At 54.1% G+C, this 17,389-nt stretch overlaps 3 protein-coding genes, 1 non-coding gene and 2 pseudogenes across 6 annotated transcripts; all 6 read left to right on the top strand.

The window, feature by feature from the left end:
* The first annotated feature begins 2,114 nt into the window (after positions 1-2,114).
* On the top strand, positions 2,115-2,210 carry C8Q71DRAFT_t30. Its single transcript has one exon. It is a non-coding gene; the product is annotated as a tRNA-His (tRNA).
* Positions 2,211-3,291: 1,081 nt separating this feature from the next.
* C8Q71DRAFT_890745 (uncharacterized protein) lies at positions 3,292-4,773 on the top strand (the record flags this gene model as incomplete). Its single annotated transcript, XM_047928649.1, has 6 exons — positions 3,292-3,785; positions 3,876-3,934; positions 4,076-4,123; positions 4,167-4,188; positions 4,362-4,477; positions 4,507-4,773. The coding sequence occupies exons 1-6, from the start codon at positions 3,605-3,607 to the stop codon at positions 4,771-4,773; spliced, it is 693 nt and encodes a 230-aa protein (XP_047782540.1). The 5' UTR covers positions 3,292-3,604.
* A 3,767-nt stretch (positions 4,774-8,540) lies between these two features.
* Positions 8,541-10,434, top strand: C8Q71DRAFT_743214 (uncharacterized protein). Its single transcript, XM_047922879.1, has 4 exons — positions 8,541-9,149; positions 9,215-9,946; positions 10,002-10,031; positions 10,086-10,434. The coding sequence occupies exons 1-4, from the start codon at positions 8,989-8,991 to the stop codon at positions 10,372-10,374; spliced, it is 1,212 nt and encodes a 403-aa protein (XP_047782539.1). The 5' UTR covers positions 8,541-8,988; the 3' UTR covers positions 10,375-10,434.
* A 1,350-nt stretch (positions 10,435-11,784) lies between these two features.
* Positions 11,785-13,618, top strand: C8Q71DRAFT_794988 (Aldehyde/histidinol dehydrogenase; the record flags this gene model as incomplete). Its single annotated transcript, XM_047925583.1, has 8 exons — positions 11,785-12,224; positions 12,287-12,431; positions 12,482-12,586; positions 12,640-12,738; positions 12,801-13,167; positions 13,219-13,353; positions 13,410-13,467; positions 13,495-13,618. The coding sequence occupies 8 exons, from the start codon at positions 11,785-11,787 to the stop codon at positions 13,616-13,618; spliced, it is 1,473 nt and encodes a 490-aa protein (XP_047782538.1).
* Positions 13,619-14,178: 560 nt separating this feature from the next.
* Positions 14,179-14,274, top strand: C8Q71DRAFT_t31 (annotated as a pseudogene). The gene has a single exon. The product of its transcript is annotated as a tRNA-OTHER (tRNA).
* A 649-nt stretch (positions 14,275-14,923) lies between these two features.
* Positions 14,924-15,019, top strand: C8Q71DRAFT_t32 (annotated as a pseudogene). The gene has a single exon. The product of its transcript is annotated as a tRNA-OTHER (tRNA).
* Positions 15,020-17,389: the final 2,370 nt, after the last annotated feature.

The following is a 17,389-nucleotide window of genomic DNA, read 5'->3' as shown; positions in this document are numbered from 1 at the left end:
TGCGTCGGGACAGTACTTGGGATGGGGCCGACGACCAAGCCGGTGAAACTCGCTTTCCCAGGTCCGTGTGCAGTCGAGGATCCATCTCCGTCAATTGCGCCGTTATGGGAGCGGCCGCTGAAGCGGACATTCCCGCGGAATATGGACCAAGAAGGTGTTTGAGGCCTTGCCGATGACTTGTGCCATCGTGGTCCTCCTCCTGTTCTCTGATGAGTCAAAAATTTCGCCGTTTACGAAGAAGCCTGTCGAAGCCGAGTTGATCTTCAGCTACCAGTAGCTCCGCGACATATCGCCTTCCAGTGCGACGGACATTGGAAAAGCTCCCGTGAAGATGTGTACATGGACTCATTCGCGCAACGTAAAACGCACCCGACGGACATTGTTGAGAGAACGGCAGCGGCTCAGACCATATACTGATGTGACAGGAAGAGGAGGAAGCCGCACTTTGATTTCGCGATCGCGCGCGGCGCGCGGGAGCGATCCGTCCATCACACGATCACGTGACAGACGCGCTTTTCGCGTTCTGGCGTCGTTCTCTTCACGGCCAGTCGCGTCTCGACCCTCGACGTGTCATTTACCTGCTTATGTTATTTTTCAGGAGCCTTAATGGATGAATGGCCTACACTAATCTTAATTGTGCGAGGGGCCATTTGGCCATCACCATCCCAACGTTGTGCCAGAACTCGGTGGGTCTGAACTCATCCCACGGCCCGACTCATCATATGCATCACACTTCTGACTCGCCTATAGTATATGCTCTATCACAATCTGACAGTCTGTCTCGGCGCTCGCCGCGTCTGGGTCCTGACAGTCTGGCAGGTCATCGTCCGTAACGGTGTTGTAGCAGTCCCGGCTGCTGGTTATGTACCCGCATGAGCCGTCCGTCTTCGTTGAGGCACTAGGGTCATGGCGGTTCGTCATGTCAGAGCCCAGCGAAAGCACTTGGATGCATGGCTCCTGGCTTCGTAATAGCTCGCTTGGGGCACCATTCATTGCAAGGCCTGATCATACTCAACATAACCCGCATCACCTTTGACCACGGTCGGGCTTGTCTTGGCTGCCACGACGATTCGGCGCTCAAATGTACGAACTTCGGTCGAATGGCTTCGCGGGCATCCGCAACCGGCGGGCCCGGCTGTGGTCTCGTACCCCTCCGTGTGTACGAGACCAGCGCGGCTGCTGCTAGCTTGTCCCTGAAGTGTACATGGATGACCGGTAGCCCACCGAACGCCTTGGTCCGATATCAACGGTAAGCTGTGTCCGCATCATCCAGGGCGCTCGGCATGCCAGCTCACACCGCGCACGAAACACCCCCGTTCAATTGTTTCTGTCTATTAGTGGTCAGATCATCACGTTGTGGTGGTCTTAAGCAGAGAGCGCAAACCGTGGCGACGAGGGCGCGTTTCTCTCCGGGAACAATGCTTTCTGGCGTCCGTCTGTTCGTTGATTCTTGGAGACGGGAGACGAAGGAGGGCGGGCTGGTACGACACCAATTATGTGCGTAGCTCAGACGTTCAAATTCGAGAAGTAACCCTCTGCGAGTCTGTGTCGTGTTGTCTTCCCATGGTATTCAACTGTGAGATGACATGTGAACGGGTTGAGCAAGTTCGCCGCCGGCCACACCGTGCACGGGGAGCACGATTCATGAGGCGTATGGCCTCAGGACTGCTCTCGAAGGAGACCTACGTTGTCAAATCCAACACGTCAGTCATCCTGCAACGCTCATCAGGACCCAGACCACAGACCTCATTGAACTCTGAACAGGCCTTGTGTCAATGCCCGGCCTGGTCAACAATCTCAAACTGTACTGCGCAGTGCGCGCCGCCGAACACCAAGCTCGTCCGTGGGAATTCTGGCGCCACACGTCGGTGTGTGGCCAAAATAGGAAAGCGATCGCGCCCTGCCTCCTGCTAGTCGCGCCGCCGAGTTGTCAGTACTAAGTGTTCATGTTCAAGGCCCTCTAAAAGCTCACCGTAGCATGGGGCTTGAGAGCGTCAACTCCGCGGTGTGGTCGGAAAGATGGAGATGCCGACTCGGCCGTGACCTGTGCCCGCATCACAATACGGCGCTCGGCACACCTCCATATCCTGGGCACGAAACACATTCCTACAACGGTTCCCGTCGATTAGTGGTCAGATCATCACGTTGTGGTGCTCTCAAAATGAGAGTACAGAACCGTGGAGACGAGGGCTCGACTCCCTCCGGGAACATCGTATTTTGCTTCGACTTGAAAGTAGTAAGTACAGCAGTGGGCACTCAGCCTAGATCATGTCAGAAGAACAACTCTGATAATATATAGGGAGCCCGTCGCTGCCTCGCTGCCATAATAAGTATGCAGCCCCGTGTCGTCACCATTTATATGGCATCGGCGCGAGTAACGCAAGCTGACACGACTTGGTCGGAAGGAGGAGGGGAAGGAGGGTGCATCTAGCCAACGACCGATAACGCGAATGTGAGAGCGCAGCGCTCTGCTGAACCCAGCGGACCTGTATGCTGATGAACATTACGACATCTGAGCTTCCGCGCACTCTACAACATCAGGAGCAATATCAATATCTTAGCGAAGAGGTAGTAGGAAGCGCACCTTTGGGCGACCCGCAGTTGGAGATTCAGTACTGCTCCCTGTCGCTTTGGGATTACATACTCGATGGGCACTCGTCGTATCTTCGAGCCTATTCCGCGCCAACAGAGGCCCTGCGTTTGTCAGGGGTAGAAACTGAAAGGACAGAGAACCAAGAGTGAACACGATTACTGCGATGCGTTGGCTGACTCCTACGCATGAAATGGTATATCAGGTTAGGGTTTAGACGCTCGGGTTAGGGAAACGGGTCTCTGGAACACGAGCAAGTGCGTGGGGCAGGCAGGGGGGGGAACTATCGACGGCAGGCAGCCTCGTTGTTCAGGAGGAGTGAAGAGGAAGCGGGAAGGATAGCAACGCGAAGGTGAAAGAGCCACAGTGACAATGGGCGGACATACGCCTGTTTTCCGAAGCTGAAGACATGCAATATGTGAGCATAGGTCCCAGTTAATTATTATGTGGGGGATCATAGCGAGAACAAGACAGATCATGACATTTCGTTCGCCGAGGCAAGGCTCTGCGGATCGCGGTAGAAACCGTGGACACGTGGATCTGGTACGCAGTGAGCAAGGAAGTAACAACAAGCACGGGGAAGATGACATACGCACAAGTTACAACGGTCCCCACTCGTCACCTATCCCCTGACGTTCTGTTTGGACAGTCCTCGGGTGCTTCCAGTGCTGGCTGTACGCATGCAGGATATCTTCATTCATTCTTGGGCGAGCTCTGACAGGCCGGCCACATCATACTATACATCGCGTCTGCCTCGTTTCCTGGTACGTATCCTGGAGTAGAAGGCGCGGGAGATCCTAGACATAGCACGCCAGGAAGCAGGGAAAGTGCATCGGGGTGACCAAGTCGACGTCGCCGCAAGCGTGGTGGCCTCAAGTCCTGTTCACAGCCGTCATGTAAAAGGAGACCGCACGTCGTGCAAAGGACAGTCTTTGGGGAACGCCCAGTAGTTGTCGAGGATAGTCATCTAGGCCACAGAGACGTACATGGCAAACAGTAGGGAAACAGTAGAACATGTCAGTGAGCGTCCGGAGTTGGGTCGGCGTCCGCTGTACTGCGTGGGCGCGGCGCTCGGCCGCCCTCGGGTCGCCCGATTCGGATCTCCGAGTCTTTGCCTCGTCCAACTATCGCACGTGCGCCTACGGCCGGTGGCTGAATATGGTCCCTCCTCCTCGTCCAGAGAATTGGTCTTCTGGTGTGTATGAACGGCTATCCCTGAACTGCATGTCTCCAGGATAAAATTACGCTGTGACCCTCTATGAATTGTATCTCTTGGGTTCCTTAGGAACTCTGGCCAAAAGCGCTACCTGTCAGACGTACCGTCACGGTGTAGTACTACTAGTAGTAAGTATCAAGAAGGCCTGTCGGGTAATCAAGGCAGCAGGTCCATATTGGCAGGTGAGATTTGCTTTGTTTAAGCCGAATTATGGCTTGTCCAATCTGATTAGTTGAAGGAAGCTGTAACATGGATGTGACTCTTGCGAGAACATGAAGCCCGAAACACGCACTTTCGGGGAGGCAGAATTCCCGGACGTACGTTCTCAGGTCAGCATGCCCTGCTCCATCTCTCGCACAGAGTATTGCGTCTCTTCGTGAAGGTGAGCTTCACGCTTGGTGACGATACATCAATCTTATGAGCGCAAACACTCACACCGCCTTCAAAACTAACAGAGCGTTCGTATGTTCTCCCAATCAGTCCAAGCCCCCTTGCTCCCCTGCACCTAGCAGCTTGACGAGGCAATGTGATTCCCCTTCATCCCGCTCTTCATAGTCGGCCAAGAGCAGCGCTCAAGCACGCACTCCTCCTTTGAGGTGCGGAACCCCTTCTCCAATCACCTGGTCGGCCGCGCCGCCTCGAGCGCAGACTGCCTCGCAGCCACGATAGATGTAGTCTTGCGCGCTTCCCTGCATGGGAGAAAACCCCGCCGACCGCGCGCGCCGCCATCGTCCTCAAGGCTGCGGACCTCTCAGCCTCCGCCGAGTACACTGAGAAGCTCGCAGCGGCGCTGAAGGCCGAACTCGTCGCACCAGATTTTGTCCTTGCGCGTGATCCCAAGGGCTCCGTCGCGTCCGCGCGTGAATACGCTACGGCGATTGTGCAACTGAAGAGCGAGCCGCCGTCCCGAGTGCCCGGCCGCAGCGCGAGTGTGGTCGTTCAACGGCGCGCGATGGGTGTGATGTAAGTGACATATCCGTCATTCCGGCTGAGGAGATGCTGAATGGGCTTCGCGCACACGTAGCTTTGTGATCTCCTTGGAACGTGTCGTATCTTCCCGATGCTCTGCGGCAATACCGTCGTCCTGAATAGCCGCGAAACTACACCCCGTTCGCAAGCCCTAGCTGTGGCGCTCCGGTATAAGGTGTGTGATGTTCCTCACGCACCGGATGAAACTTTCGATCCTTCAAGTGAAAGATCGATAAAATTGACAAAATCTTTTTCACGATATTTCGTATGAAAGATTGTCAATAAAAGTCAGAAACAATCAATTAATCATTCAGACTCGAAGTATCAGGAACAGATCACAGAAGGATTCATTGACAAGTGTCTTTGATCTGTTTGTGATCCTCTAGGCAAATGATTGAGAACATGATATTCAAAAATTCTTGAACACTATGTGGCTCAATTGTTCTGAAAGGATTGAAAACAGATTGTCACATGGGGTGTTACAATCTTTTCTCAATCTTTCAGGCTGTCACAATCTGTTTCAAATCCTTCCAGCTGTTGATATCTTGGTGAGATTGGAAACAATTTGTATCCCAGGGGTTCAAAACAATTTGCCCAAAAGGATTGACAAGAGATTGTGACACTAGCTGTGACACTGTGCCACTTCCCTATGACAGAGCAGTGAAGGCAAATATGCCAAACCTATGATAAGCTGCCTTCTGCTGGTATGCTCAGTCAATTTTGGTCCCTCTTTCATTGCATCTGGACATGCACAGGTCTGGGACATGTTCATTAGTCATACAATGAGATGCACGTCTCTAGGAATGTACAATCACAAGTACAACCCTGTACACTGAGTGCATCTAATGAGACTCATGTGATGGCAGGCAATGAATGAGGGACCAAAAATGACTGAGCATACCAGCAGAAGGCAGCTTATCATAGGTTTGGCATAATTGCCTTCACTGCTCTGTCATAGGGAAGTGGCACAGTGTCACAGCTAGTGTCACAATCTCTTGTCAATCCTTTTGGGCAAATTGTTTTGAACCCCTGGGATACAAATTGTTTCCAATCTCACCAAGATATCAACAGCTGGAAGGATTTGAAACAGATTGTGACAGCCTGAAAGATTGAGAAACGATTGTAACACCCCATGTGACAATCTGTTTTCAATCCTTTCAGAACAATTGAGCCACATAGTGTTCAAGAATTTTTGAATATCATGTTCTCAATCATTTGCCTAGAGGATCACAAACAGATCAAAGACACTTGTCAATGAATCCTTCTGTGATCTGTTCCTGATACTTCGAGTCTGAATGATTAATTGATTGTTTCTGACTTTTATTGACAATCTTTCATACGAAATATCGTGAAAAAGATTTTGTCAATTTTATCGATCTTTCACTTGAAGGATCGAAAGTTTCATCCGGTGACGTCTCCGGGCATGTATGTACCTATGAAAATTGCCGAGTAGGCAGGGCTGCCCAACGGCGTAGCCAACCTGTTTAGCATCTCCAAGTCTGATGCGCCCGTTCGTGTGGCTGAGGTTAACGCGCACCCCGTCGTCCAGAAGATCAACGTACGTGCTGAGCATTCGCATGACGATGATACGTAGGCATCTGAAACAACCGCCCACAGTTTCCAGGTGGTCTGAGGGTCGGGCGAGCCATAGCCCTCGAGATGGCCCGCCACAATCAAGCCATGCGTCCTCGAGCTCGGCGGGAAGTTCGCGGTCGTCGTACGTTTTCGAGTCGTACCGACTCTCCAGGGTCGGAACTGACGACTTCTGAGCAGGTTCCCAGTGGAGGTCGCGGACCTCGAGAGCGAAGCAAGGCCATCACGCACGGCACGCTTCTTAACTCGGGCCAGATCTGCATGTCGTCCGAGCACGTTATCATACAGCGCAGCGCGGCCTCAAGGCTCTCTCAAGCAATTCAAAGGCGGTTCGCCGAATTGAAGGCAGACGCGCTCGGGCATGCTTTGGGCTCGCTCTTTGTGGAGGCGTCGGGAGAGCATGTACTCTAGCTCATACGCGAGGCGGGGGACGCGGGAGCGGAGGTGCTCTTGGAAGATTTGAAGCGCCGGGTTGACGTGGTGCAGCCGTATATCGTCACGAGGGAGATGATGTTATAGAACGAGGAGCCGTTTGATCCTAGTCAGTGGTGAGCCTAGCAGTCGATGCGGCTGCGATAGCTTGGATACTGGCTGATGCAGTGTTAGTCGTCGTGCCAGTCGAGGTTGACAGCGTCGAAGAGTCAATCGAGAAAGCAAATGATAGCGAGTACACTCTGATCCGGGCCACTGGCCGCCTTGTGGACCGAGAACATTCACGATGTTCGAAGTTGCCCCGCGCTTCAGGGTAGGTGCGCATTTGACCCCCGTCGCGCCCCGCTGGGCAGTGATGACCGTTTGCGCAGGCGTCGTCAACATCAATGGTCAGAGCGTCGACTCATGAGTCCGGCGTACGGTTGGCTGGACTTGGGTCAGTTCTAGATCTGTCACGTCGGACGCGTAATCCCCGTTGCTAATGCTGTTGCGACAGGGGTCGATCAGGATATGGCAGATTCTCGGTGCAGGAGTTTACCGACACTTATTATTCATCCGGCGAAGCCTCTCATCCCGCAGTTGAAATGACCGGGCGCAGTAGCTTTGTCATGGAATCTACCTGTACGGGACTCACTTTTGACTCACTTGTGTGGCTATCAGTCGTGTGCGTTCGCTTACATCCCCGCTCCGTAGTGCCTTGCGCTCCACTGATATGAGTCACATCGCTATCGGACGCGATGCTCTCAGTTCCGAGTTGCGCGCTTTCGTACCTCGCCCCGGCCAGCCTGAGTCGGTCAAGTAACACAGGACCCCATTCCTAAGTGGGACGCGTTGCGTAGGGTGAAACCATACGCACCGTTGTACGTATAGATCGGCTGAGCGGGAGTACGACCGGCACCTGGAGGACGTCTGAGTGGGCGCTATCAGTGGTGTCTGTGAGCATTGCGAAGCCTTAGTTGTCTGCCAGACACGTCAAAAGTGAGCCACACCTCGAATTGATTGTCATATACTCAGACTATGAGTTGACCACATTCCTGGCAGACTACCGTGGTTACGTTGACTGCTTCAAGAGTCCGGAGGATGTCCGGCACCTGCACCACCTACGACCCGGCGTAACACGGCCAGGCTACTTTGTGGTGGTTCTCAACCTCCCGGTTGTGCGGCATGTTACGCTCAGACTGGATCACCGGGCTCCAGCGTGGGCCCGTGTCGATTCATAATGCCGACTCTGGATTTGATCAGTGCAGCACGGATCAGGCGGTTTGCGTCTGTTCCAGTTCGACGTCACTGACCATCGCCGTGGACCCCAACGAGCCCGTTGGCATGGACAAGGCCGCTTCTGGTCTCTCAAATTGATATGACACATGAGCTAGAGGCTCCTGCGATGCTGCACGACGGCCTACGACGGCAGGGTACCGGAGCTTGGCCCGAAAGATCGGTAGCCTCAGGGCCGTTAGGTTGGTAATTGGCACCGGCGTGAGCGTTTCATTGTCACGACCACGGCATAGAGTTGAGGCTTCAATCGTTGTGCGCCGTACAGAGCATATCTGTGAGCATCTCAATGTCATGAACGCATTCACCTGTGCCGTCTACTAAGTACCTTTGAAGTCTGTACTTATTGCATCACAACGATCATTTTGGTCACGGTTGTCACTCTCCGGCGACGTGGGTTCTGTATTATACCGGCCAACTTGACTGTTTACAGTGCGTTGCGTGTGTCCAACACGGCCCGTACTTTTAGCGTTTCAAAATTTCAACTTTGTTTGGAGGACCATCCCCGCCCACGCGTACTACTGCTGAGCGTCATCGTCATCATCGCATGCGCACACGTCCGATCACAGCCCCGTGGCCGTTTGTGCACGGGCCGCCTTCTCCCCCGCCCTGCACGTCCAACTTGAGGTTCCTCCAACTTCTTCTCACGCATGTGGGCTATCCCGATTCAGACGGGAGCGGGCCTCCACGAAGTGCTGCGAGTGCGCTTCCTGAGTTGCCGAGGTACTATGTCCCTGACGACGCCATGATGCGTATGAGCCCTTGATCGTCATACTAATATGGACCGCGTCGTAGCTCCCCACGGTGAGGCATCTGTGCGTCGCGGGAGGATGAGACTGTCGCTTTGTTAGTCCTGTAACGCCACGAGGACACTCGGCGAGGTGATGTGGTATAGTGAAAGAGCGGTGATTTTGGCATGACCCTGACGGTAGGTGACTCCAGCGGGCTTGGTCCGAGCCTTGTCGTCATAACGCGTGGACTGCGTTGCATATATAAACGGGGACTGCTTTTTGGACTCTGTGTACTGCCAGCTTCAGTTGCGCCGTATACTGACTGTGTCGAGCTTGACAAGATCTTGTGAGTACACAGCTTCACCTGTTAGCCTGGACGTGCTCGAGCGTATTCTGACTTTCTTTGAGTAGAACGCATTTATCGATGGCAATCTCCTCTGCACCTCCGCGCCGGTCATCTGTGGGCTCGCAAGCTCCGAAGACGACGTACGTTCCGAACCTGCAGCCAAAGTCCATCGCCGCCGTCTCCAAGCGCGCCGTCGTTATCCTCCTGCAGCGACTCCAGATCGACGTCCCTCAGTATACCCGGGACTCGGAACTCGAGCGCGACGCCGTCAATGTCATCCGCGAATGGGGCCCTGACGTTTCCGCGCGCCTGCGCAAGTACCTGCCTCCAGCGATCATCCTCACGACGACCTGCTACCGTCACATCGCCGACCATGACACGAAGCTGCTCATTGTGCTCTTCAGCGCGCTCGTCATTTCGCTGGACGACCCCGAGATTTTTGACGCGTCTGGGTGTCGCGACCTTCACAAGCGGCTGTGCAATGGCGAGTTCCACCGGGTCAGACGCGGAGGTGGCGGCGTACTCGGGATGCTCATGGACGTCTTGTCGGGGATGGACCACGCGTACCCTGCGTTCCCTTCCAGCGCCATCATCTCCGCGGTCCTCGGGTTCGTGAACGGGTGCGTGCTGGAACAGATGGAGCTGGACAGCACGGGCACCGCTGTTGCGCACTGCCTGGACGCGCTGCCGTTCCTCGCGTATCGCCGCAGCATGTCTGGTCTCGCCGACGCTTTTTCGTACTTCATTTGGACGAAGATGGACTATCCGGATGTGGCGCGGTATCTACAGGCAATCCCGTGAGTATCGTTTTCACATGGTACAACTCGATTGCGACTGACTCTATTGAAACAGGGACATCTCGTGCTTCCAGAACCACGCCAAGTACGTTCAGCTCGGCTACATGTACCATTTACTTGCTAACTGACTCGGTCGTAGCGATGTCTTGTCCTTCTACAAGGAGGAGCTGGCCGGAGAGACGGGGAACTACGTGAGCGACCGGGCGAGAGCTTGCGGGAAGTCTAGGGAGGCAACGCTGCTCGAGATCGTCGATGAAACCGTCATGCTTGTCACGCGTATACGGAGGATCCTAGGTGATGGGCCTGTGCGAGACGCATGGGAGTCCTTCGCGGAGGGCTGGCTGGCGTTCCACGTGTGCAGTCCCAGGTACAAACTGCGAGAACTGATCAATTGCGAGTATGTAGTCGTTGGTGATCTGGGGATTTAATAACCTTACGAGCGAAGTGCCATTAGTAGTAGTAATGTTCTTAATCATAATCTCCAGCTTATGCGCCACCCAAGGCCGTCCGCCGTCATGGACGTGACTCATCAGCACTTCAATATCGGGTCCGCGTATAATGTAGTGCTGGAAATAGCCATTAATGCCATGAATGGTACATAGTCGCGCGACTGGACTGGGCTTGGAGGCTCGGGTTAGGGAGAACGTTGAACATCCCCAGACGACGATGACTGAGATAGTATGAGATTTGAATAATCCCTATGATATACACATGCGTCCTTCGACATTGATGTAGCAGACGAAGCGGGCTCACCGGCTTAGTATGGTTGACAGCCTGCAGGCATACCGATGCCATCATTCGGCCGCACATCTGCGGGCTCATACGGGTACGGCCTCGGCCGCTCTCGAAGCGAACCACCCCAAGGTCATCCGGCGATGTCTCTGACTCATCCACAACTTAAAGTTAGGGGGCAAATGAGACGGGGATTTGTGCGTACGACAGGTGTATGCGATTGCTTGGTGGCCGGACTCAGTTCAGTGCGCGGTGCCGCCGGCTTTGGCCGTAGGTAATGGCCCCCGTTCGCTGGTGGGATCGCATTTAGATCGCATGCCGCTGATGGTACAATGCACGGAAAGTATGCACCGAAGCGAAAGTAAGAACACTGAAAGATGGAAAATCACATCCACGACCGCAAGCTCATACAGGGCTCTTCTCGCCCGCGGCGGCTTCGCCGCCCAGGCAAATCAAAGCCTCTCCCAAGCACACATAATCTCGCAATCATCGGTAAACTCAAACGCACCACAAGTGGCGGTGCAGCAAAAGGAGCAAAATGTAATGGCAGATCACCAGCCACCCACGCATCTTCTCCCCCCGTCTCGCGATTATATCTGCCGTGAGCACACCGCGTCTCTGTTCAGTCAGCCATGGATCCTCGGACACTCACTGTCCCCTATTCCCCTTCGCCGCGCTCATCGTAGCGGCCTTCACAGATGCCTCCCACGATGGTGCGCCCCGCTAGGACGCGAGTACGCAGATCCAAGAGCCTTGCTACCGCGAATATGATAAGTGCATGCGGACGGAGATCCTCGGTGTGTGAAACAACAAAATGCGGGGAAGTACGCGGGCATCACCATGAGCGCCTGTGGATGGGTATGCGCGCTGACAGACAGTGACACACGGGGATGTTGCGGGGATGGCAGCGAGAAACCGATTGGGCGCCAGAGCTAGGCGGTGAGTAACCGGTGAGTCCCGACCAGGCAAGCCAATTGACACCTTTCGCGAGGAGGCCATGCTCTTTTACTATAAGTAGAAGATTGGAAGGAAGGAAGGAGGGATCGGAGAGACATCGACACCTTTATTACTCTGTCCTGCACCCCTACCCTTCAGTTTCCTGCGCCATGTCCGCATCCTTCACACCTCTCTTCATCGACGGCCAGGAGCGGCCCGCTAGGAGCGGCGCGACGTTCGAGGTACGGAACCCTTACACCAACGAAGTGGTGGGTCGCGCCGCAGCTGCAAGCAGCGAAGACTGTCGTAACGCTGTCGCCGCCGCCTCACGAGCCTTCGCGGCCTGGGAGCAGACTCCGGCGTTCGTGCGGGCGGGAATATTCCTCAAGGCCGCGGAGCTCCTTGATACGCCAGAGTATCAGGAAAAGCACAGAGCCGCGATCAAGGCCGAACTCGCCTCCTCGGAGTCTGTCGCCTTCGGAGACTTGCTGGGTACGGTCGCGACCATTCGCGACTCCGCCTCAGTCGTTGCGAACCTCAAGGGCGAGAACTCGCCGTCTCAAATCCTAGGCGGGTACGTCGTGGTGCAGCGCAGAGCCATGGGAGTGATGTACGTACCTCCTGTATACGCATTCAGCCTGTCGGCACATTGCTGAGTGATCTCAATTTCAGCTTCGCGATATCTCCGTGGAATTTCCCGCTTGCTCTTAGTTTCCGCGCCATCATCGTTCCCATTCTGTGCGGCAACACCGTAGTGCTGAAGAGCTCCGAGGTCACACCGCGCACGCAGGCCTTGGCTGTTGAAGCCCTGCACAAGGTATGCTCTTCGCTAGTCAAGGGATGAGAATTCGCTCATAATCAGCATAGGCTGGCTTACCGGCGGGTGTATTGAACCTTGTAAGTACAGACAAGTCAGAGGCACCTGCCAGGGTCGCAGAAATCATCGCAAACCCATCTGTGCGAAAGATTAATGTTAGTGTCTACAACACGTCTGGTTTCTACTCAATTGATGGAGTCATTCGCAGTTCACTGGCGGCCCTAGAGTCGGACGAGCGGTCGCTGTGAAGGCAGCGGAATACCTGAAGCCATGCGTTCTGGAGCTCGGCGGGAAGGCAGCCGTAGTCGTGAGTAATTTATCCTCACACGTCCGAGTCCTCACCATTGTCAATCGAATGATCCACCCTAGGTCCTGGAAGATGCGGACCTCGAGACCGCCGCGAACGCCATCGCGTATGGGGCGCTACTCAACTCGGGGCAGGTCTGCATGTCGACAGAACGGGTCATCGTCCAGAAGGGCGTCGCCGCGGAGCTCGCGCATGCCATCAAAACGCGTTTCTCCGAGCTCACCGCGGGTGGCCCGGGGCACCGCCTGGGACCGCTGTTCTCCGAGGCCTCGGCGGAGCACGTCGTCACACTCCTGCGTGATGCGCAGGCTGCGGGCGCGGACTTCCTCGTGGGCGATGCAAAGCGCGAGGGGGCGGTAGTCCAGCCACATATTGTGACGAAGGTGACGAGGGATATGAAGCTGTGGAATGATGAGACGTTTGGCCCTGGTGAGTGAACCCGCTGTGCGCATGAGAGTGAGTCCGCTCACCAATCATCAGTTATCGCATTCGTCGAGGTGGATAGCGTCGAGGAAGCCATCGAGAAGGCAAACGACACCGAGTATACTCTGATGGCTACGCTCTGGACACAGAACGTCCACACTGCGTTCCAAGTTGCGTCCCGCCTTAGGACAGGCAAGTATCTCCACCGCAAGCACTAGTAAGCTCAACACTGACCGTCAACCTGACAGGTACCATTAATATCAACGGAGGGAGCATCAATTCCGACGGCCGGCTGGGCGGACTTGGGTCAGTTCCAGTCATGTGGCCTCAAAGGTCTCGCGATACTGACGTTGGATGCAGTGGACCGTCTGGTTACGGTCGATTCTCCGTCGAAGAATTCACGGATACCAGAAACCTTGTCTTCCACCCTGCAAAGTCCCCAGCTCATCCTCTGTAGTGGTCGATTTCGTTGCATCTTCATCCCGTTTGGCTCGGAGGAGGGGCCTGATATGTCCTTGCCTTGTATTGATACCGTGGAATGAGGTCCTGGGCTGTATATTTAAAGATCATCAGAATTGAGATCAATGGGATCCCTCCCTCATTGATCGTTTGAATAGCATTGCGTTTGGACTTGCGGTCGAATCTTCTGTAAGTGATGCGAACATTGGGACACCGGTGTGCAAGGAAGTGTCAAATTTTCTCCAAAACGAAGGCTCATGGGGAAACAGGCAAACGCGCAGGCGTCACCCATCACCTATGTATGCGTACATGATACTCACTGCTACGGCGCCGTTATGCGCGCCTATTCCTAGCACACTGAATGACTTAGAGCGATGCTCTACGCATACTTGCTCCATCGGGGCATTTCCGTTGATACTTACCTGTATATACGTATCACAGAAGGTCATCCATGGCCACTTTTCCACCTGCTACGAGCGTCAGTTGAAGCTGTGTTCGCATCACCAAGGGCGCTCGGCATACCTGGATATCCCGAATACGAAACACCTTTCTGTAACGGTTCCCGTCGATTAGTGGTCAGATCATCACGTTGTGGTGTTCTCTGCAGTAGAACACAGAACCGTGGGGACGAGGGCTCGACTCCCTCCGGGAACATTGCTTTTTGGCCTACGACGGACTACGGCGCTGCGATGAAGACGACGGACTACACGAACGTACAGGTCAGAAGGTACACTCTTCAACAAAAACAGATGGGCGTGGCGCACCTGGATTTTGGGCTTGTCAGTGCATGAGTGTGTCGCCTACGGTCGGAACTGAGAACGCCAATTGTGTGCTGGGTTGAGCTTCGTAGCTGTGGTACTGATTCAACTGCCCCGTCCGAGTCTGACGAGATCACAGCTTGTATACCTCTTCGTACTTGTTGATGGGTCATTGACTCGCTCACATCGAATGGCGAGGGCTACGGCTCTATCTATCATGAATATTGCGATGAGATTAGTGGCATGGAATTTTTTGAGTTGGGCAACAATTCAATCGCTCACCTCCGTATCCGACGCAGCGCCACCGCGTCGGTGGTTTGCCCAAATAGGAAGGTAGGCGTGGTCAGTCGTCCGTCTCAGCGCAGTCGTCTGTATACGATGAACTATGGCGATTCAACGAGGCTGCTGTCCGGGTCCAGATATTCATCCAGGACTCAGGCGGCACGAGTTCGATGCCGATGTCGGGGGTATGAAGGCGCCGCATCAGCCGGGGCGCTCGACTTGCCTACTGGCATACCATGCAAACGCAACACATACCGTCAAGCGTTTCCGTCGATTAGTGGTTAGATCACCACGATGTGGCTTCAACAGAGATGTGATGCAGTACCGTGAAGACGAGGGCTCAACTCCCTCCGGAAACACAGTTTTGGTCGCTGACGTGTTCATTGGCTGGCGTCGCGGTCGGCCGTCATCAATCATGAACGTCAACGCCTGTATAACAGGTTCCAAGAGTATCCATGAACCTAGATGTAATGATTCAGCGTGGCTGGTAGAACATTCGACTCTCGCCGTCAGTGCAAGATGTACGTTCGCAAACTATGCTCACGGAACGTCTGTTCAGGCAGGCAGCGAGTGAGCCAGGATTCGGGAGCTAGTCCACCAGCAGTATAGTCCCTTTGCGCTCTTGCAGCCGGAGCTAATATAATAGATGGTTGTGAGCGGGTGTGCGAATAGAACAACGACTGTAGCATCGCACTCACACACTAAGACTTCAAGTTCTGCGTGACGTCGACTTGGTAATTGTCACTTTGTGAGAATCGATAGACGATGAGATTCACATATGTGAGGAACCGACCATTTGAGTAAGAGGTTACTGGAGCCTACTGGGGCAGGGTCCAAGACGGAGAAAAATGAACTTCAAAGATCGTGGTTGCCAAATGTAGACAAAGTCCCTTCAGCCACACGCGCCACAAGCCCCTAGGATAATCGGAGATTGCCGTTTCGATCACATAAGCGTTGCTGGCGGCCACCCAACGACAGCCAACGACGGTGCCACCACTTTGCCCGTTGTCAACAGAACTTAGGCAGCTGATGTTTCTTGGCTCGTATGCTTCCCAAGTGCCTAGGAGTCCCTCATAGCTGCTGCTGGTTAACTGTGATCGGTCAAAACAGGTGACTGGTGAGCAGGGCGTCGTACTATAGCCTGCAGAACACGGAATCTCAGACAACTCAGAACACATGGGTTACGAGCCAAAGCTCATGGACGTATATCATCCACAATGGTAAGGATGATTATATCGAGAGTTGAACGTCACGGTCAGCTCATGTGGCTACACTTAGTGTGGTGCGTACATTCCAACCTCGCATTGAGCCAGCTCTTCAGGGTCTCCACTGAAGTCAGTGTTCACGAGTTCCATCGGCATTCTACGTTGTTCGTTCTTGGCAAATATATCACCGTGTAGCATCGCGCTGACCATACCCTACGTAGACTTCATGACACGGCAACCAATCCCCGAGACACCTATTGCGGGTGAGGTAGTGACCGTCAACAGATACGTGCAGTCGACGTGGGTTGCCGAACTGAGATCCGCGGAGTGTGCGTCTATGAGACCCACAGTCCTCCGAGTAAGACAAATCTGCGGTGGGAAAGCCGGAGCATGGAATGCTACCGAGTGTTTCCCTCAATAGTTCGAAGCTGCGAAGCGTTCAACTGCTTCCCTCAGGATGCTACAGTGAGTCAGTATCTTCAGCATTGCGACTCATGGGCTGACAAGTCAACAGGACCTGGACTGGTTCCCCTTGGAGACTGCGGCCAGGACGATTCCGCAATCATGGTACGCCGGAAGCGCGTATCGTCCATCAAGTGCATCCCCGTCCAGTCGCATGATAATCATTGGCTGCAGTCATCACCCAAGAGCTCTCAGTACCGCTTGTCACCTACGCTGAATTTCTCTCGGCGAGGCTTGAAGTGTGTGCAGCTACTTGTACTGGTCGAGACGGTCAGGAGAAAGCAGATGGGAATTTGCGTCTGGAAGTTTTGGAGCGGGTTCCAGCTGCGTTCGCCACGCTCTAGCTACTAGCACTTGCTGGGCGTTCATCACGGACGAACATAATCCATGCCACTGCCACCACGTACGCACTCTCAGTTTGTGTTTCCTACACGTGTGGGCCGTATGTCGTGCTACGCTGACACTATGAAATGCGTCTGCGGTCCGATGCCTCGTTTTCAGCTTGATATGTCTATCTTTCGACGAGCGGAAAGCGTAGTTTCCAAATCAATCCTAAATGCAACTAAACTCGAATTGCATCAGGCCGGCGTTTTCACTGTATGAGGGATAGGGCTGCAAGCACGCAGCTCGGGGCCCGACTGTATCTCAGTCTGTCATGGCAGGATCGTAACTCTAATCACTTGAGAAGACATACCTCAGGTTCACGGTGACGAGGATCCTAAGTATCTTTCTGAACTCTAATATGCCTCGGGCGATCCCAAGAAGAGAAAATCGGGTCGCGGTGGAGACTCCGGGGAGCTTCCGGCTCTCGTCATGCTTGAGGTGTGTCCAGGGATTGATGTATACAACGCTTGAACTTATCGTTTGTACCAGTAGTGTTATGAAACACAGTAGCTCGGGATGTTCGGGAGAGACTACGTCCTTGTGCGTGCAGTAAGCTCGGACTAGATGTGGGCTCAACTGCATTCCGAACATCCATTCCCCTCAGTTGTGAGTTATTCAGACTTCTGAAAGCATCCATGGGATGCCCTTCTGGCGCCCGCAAAGACCGCGAGACCATGG

Source organism: Rhodofomes roseus, assembly GCF_022264815.1.
Source record: "Rhodofomes roseus strain CIRM-BRFM 1785 chromosome Unknown C8Q71scaffold_4, whole genome shotgun sequence".
In the NCBI taxonomy this organism is placed as follows: Eukaryota; Fungi; Basidiomycota; class Agaricomycetes; order Polyporales; family Fomitopsidaceae; genus Rhodofomes; species Rhodofomes roseus.
This window is presented reverse-complemented; position numbering and strand designations above follow the sequence as displayed.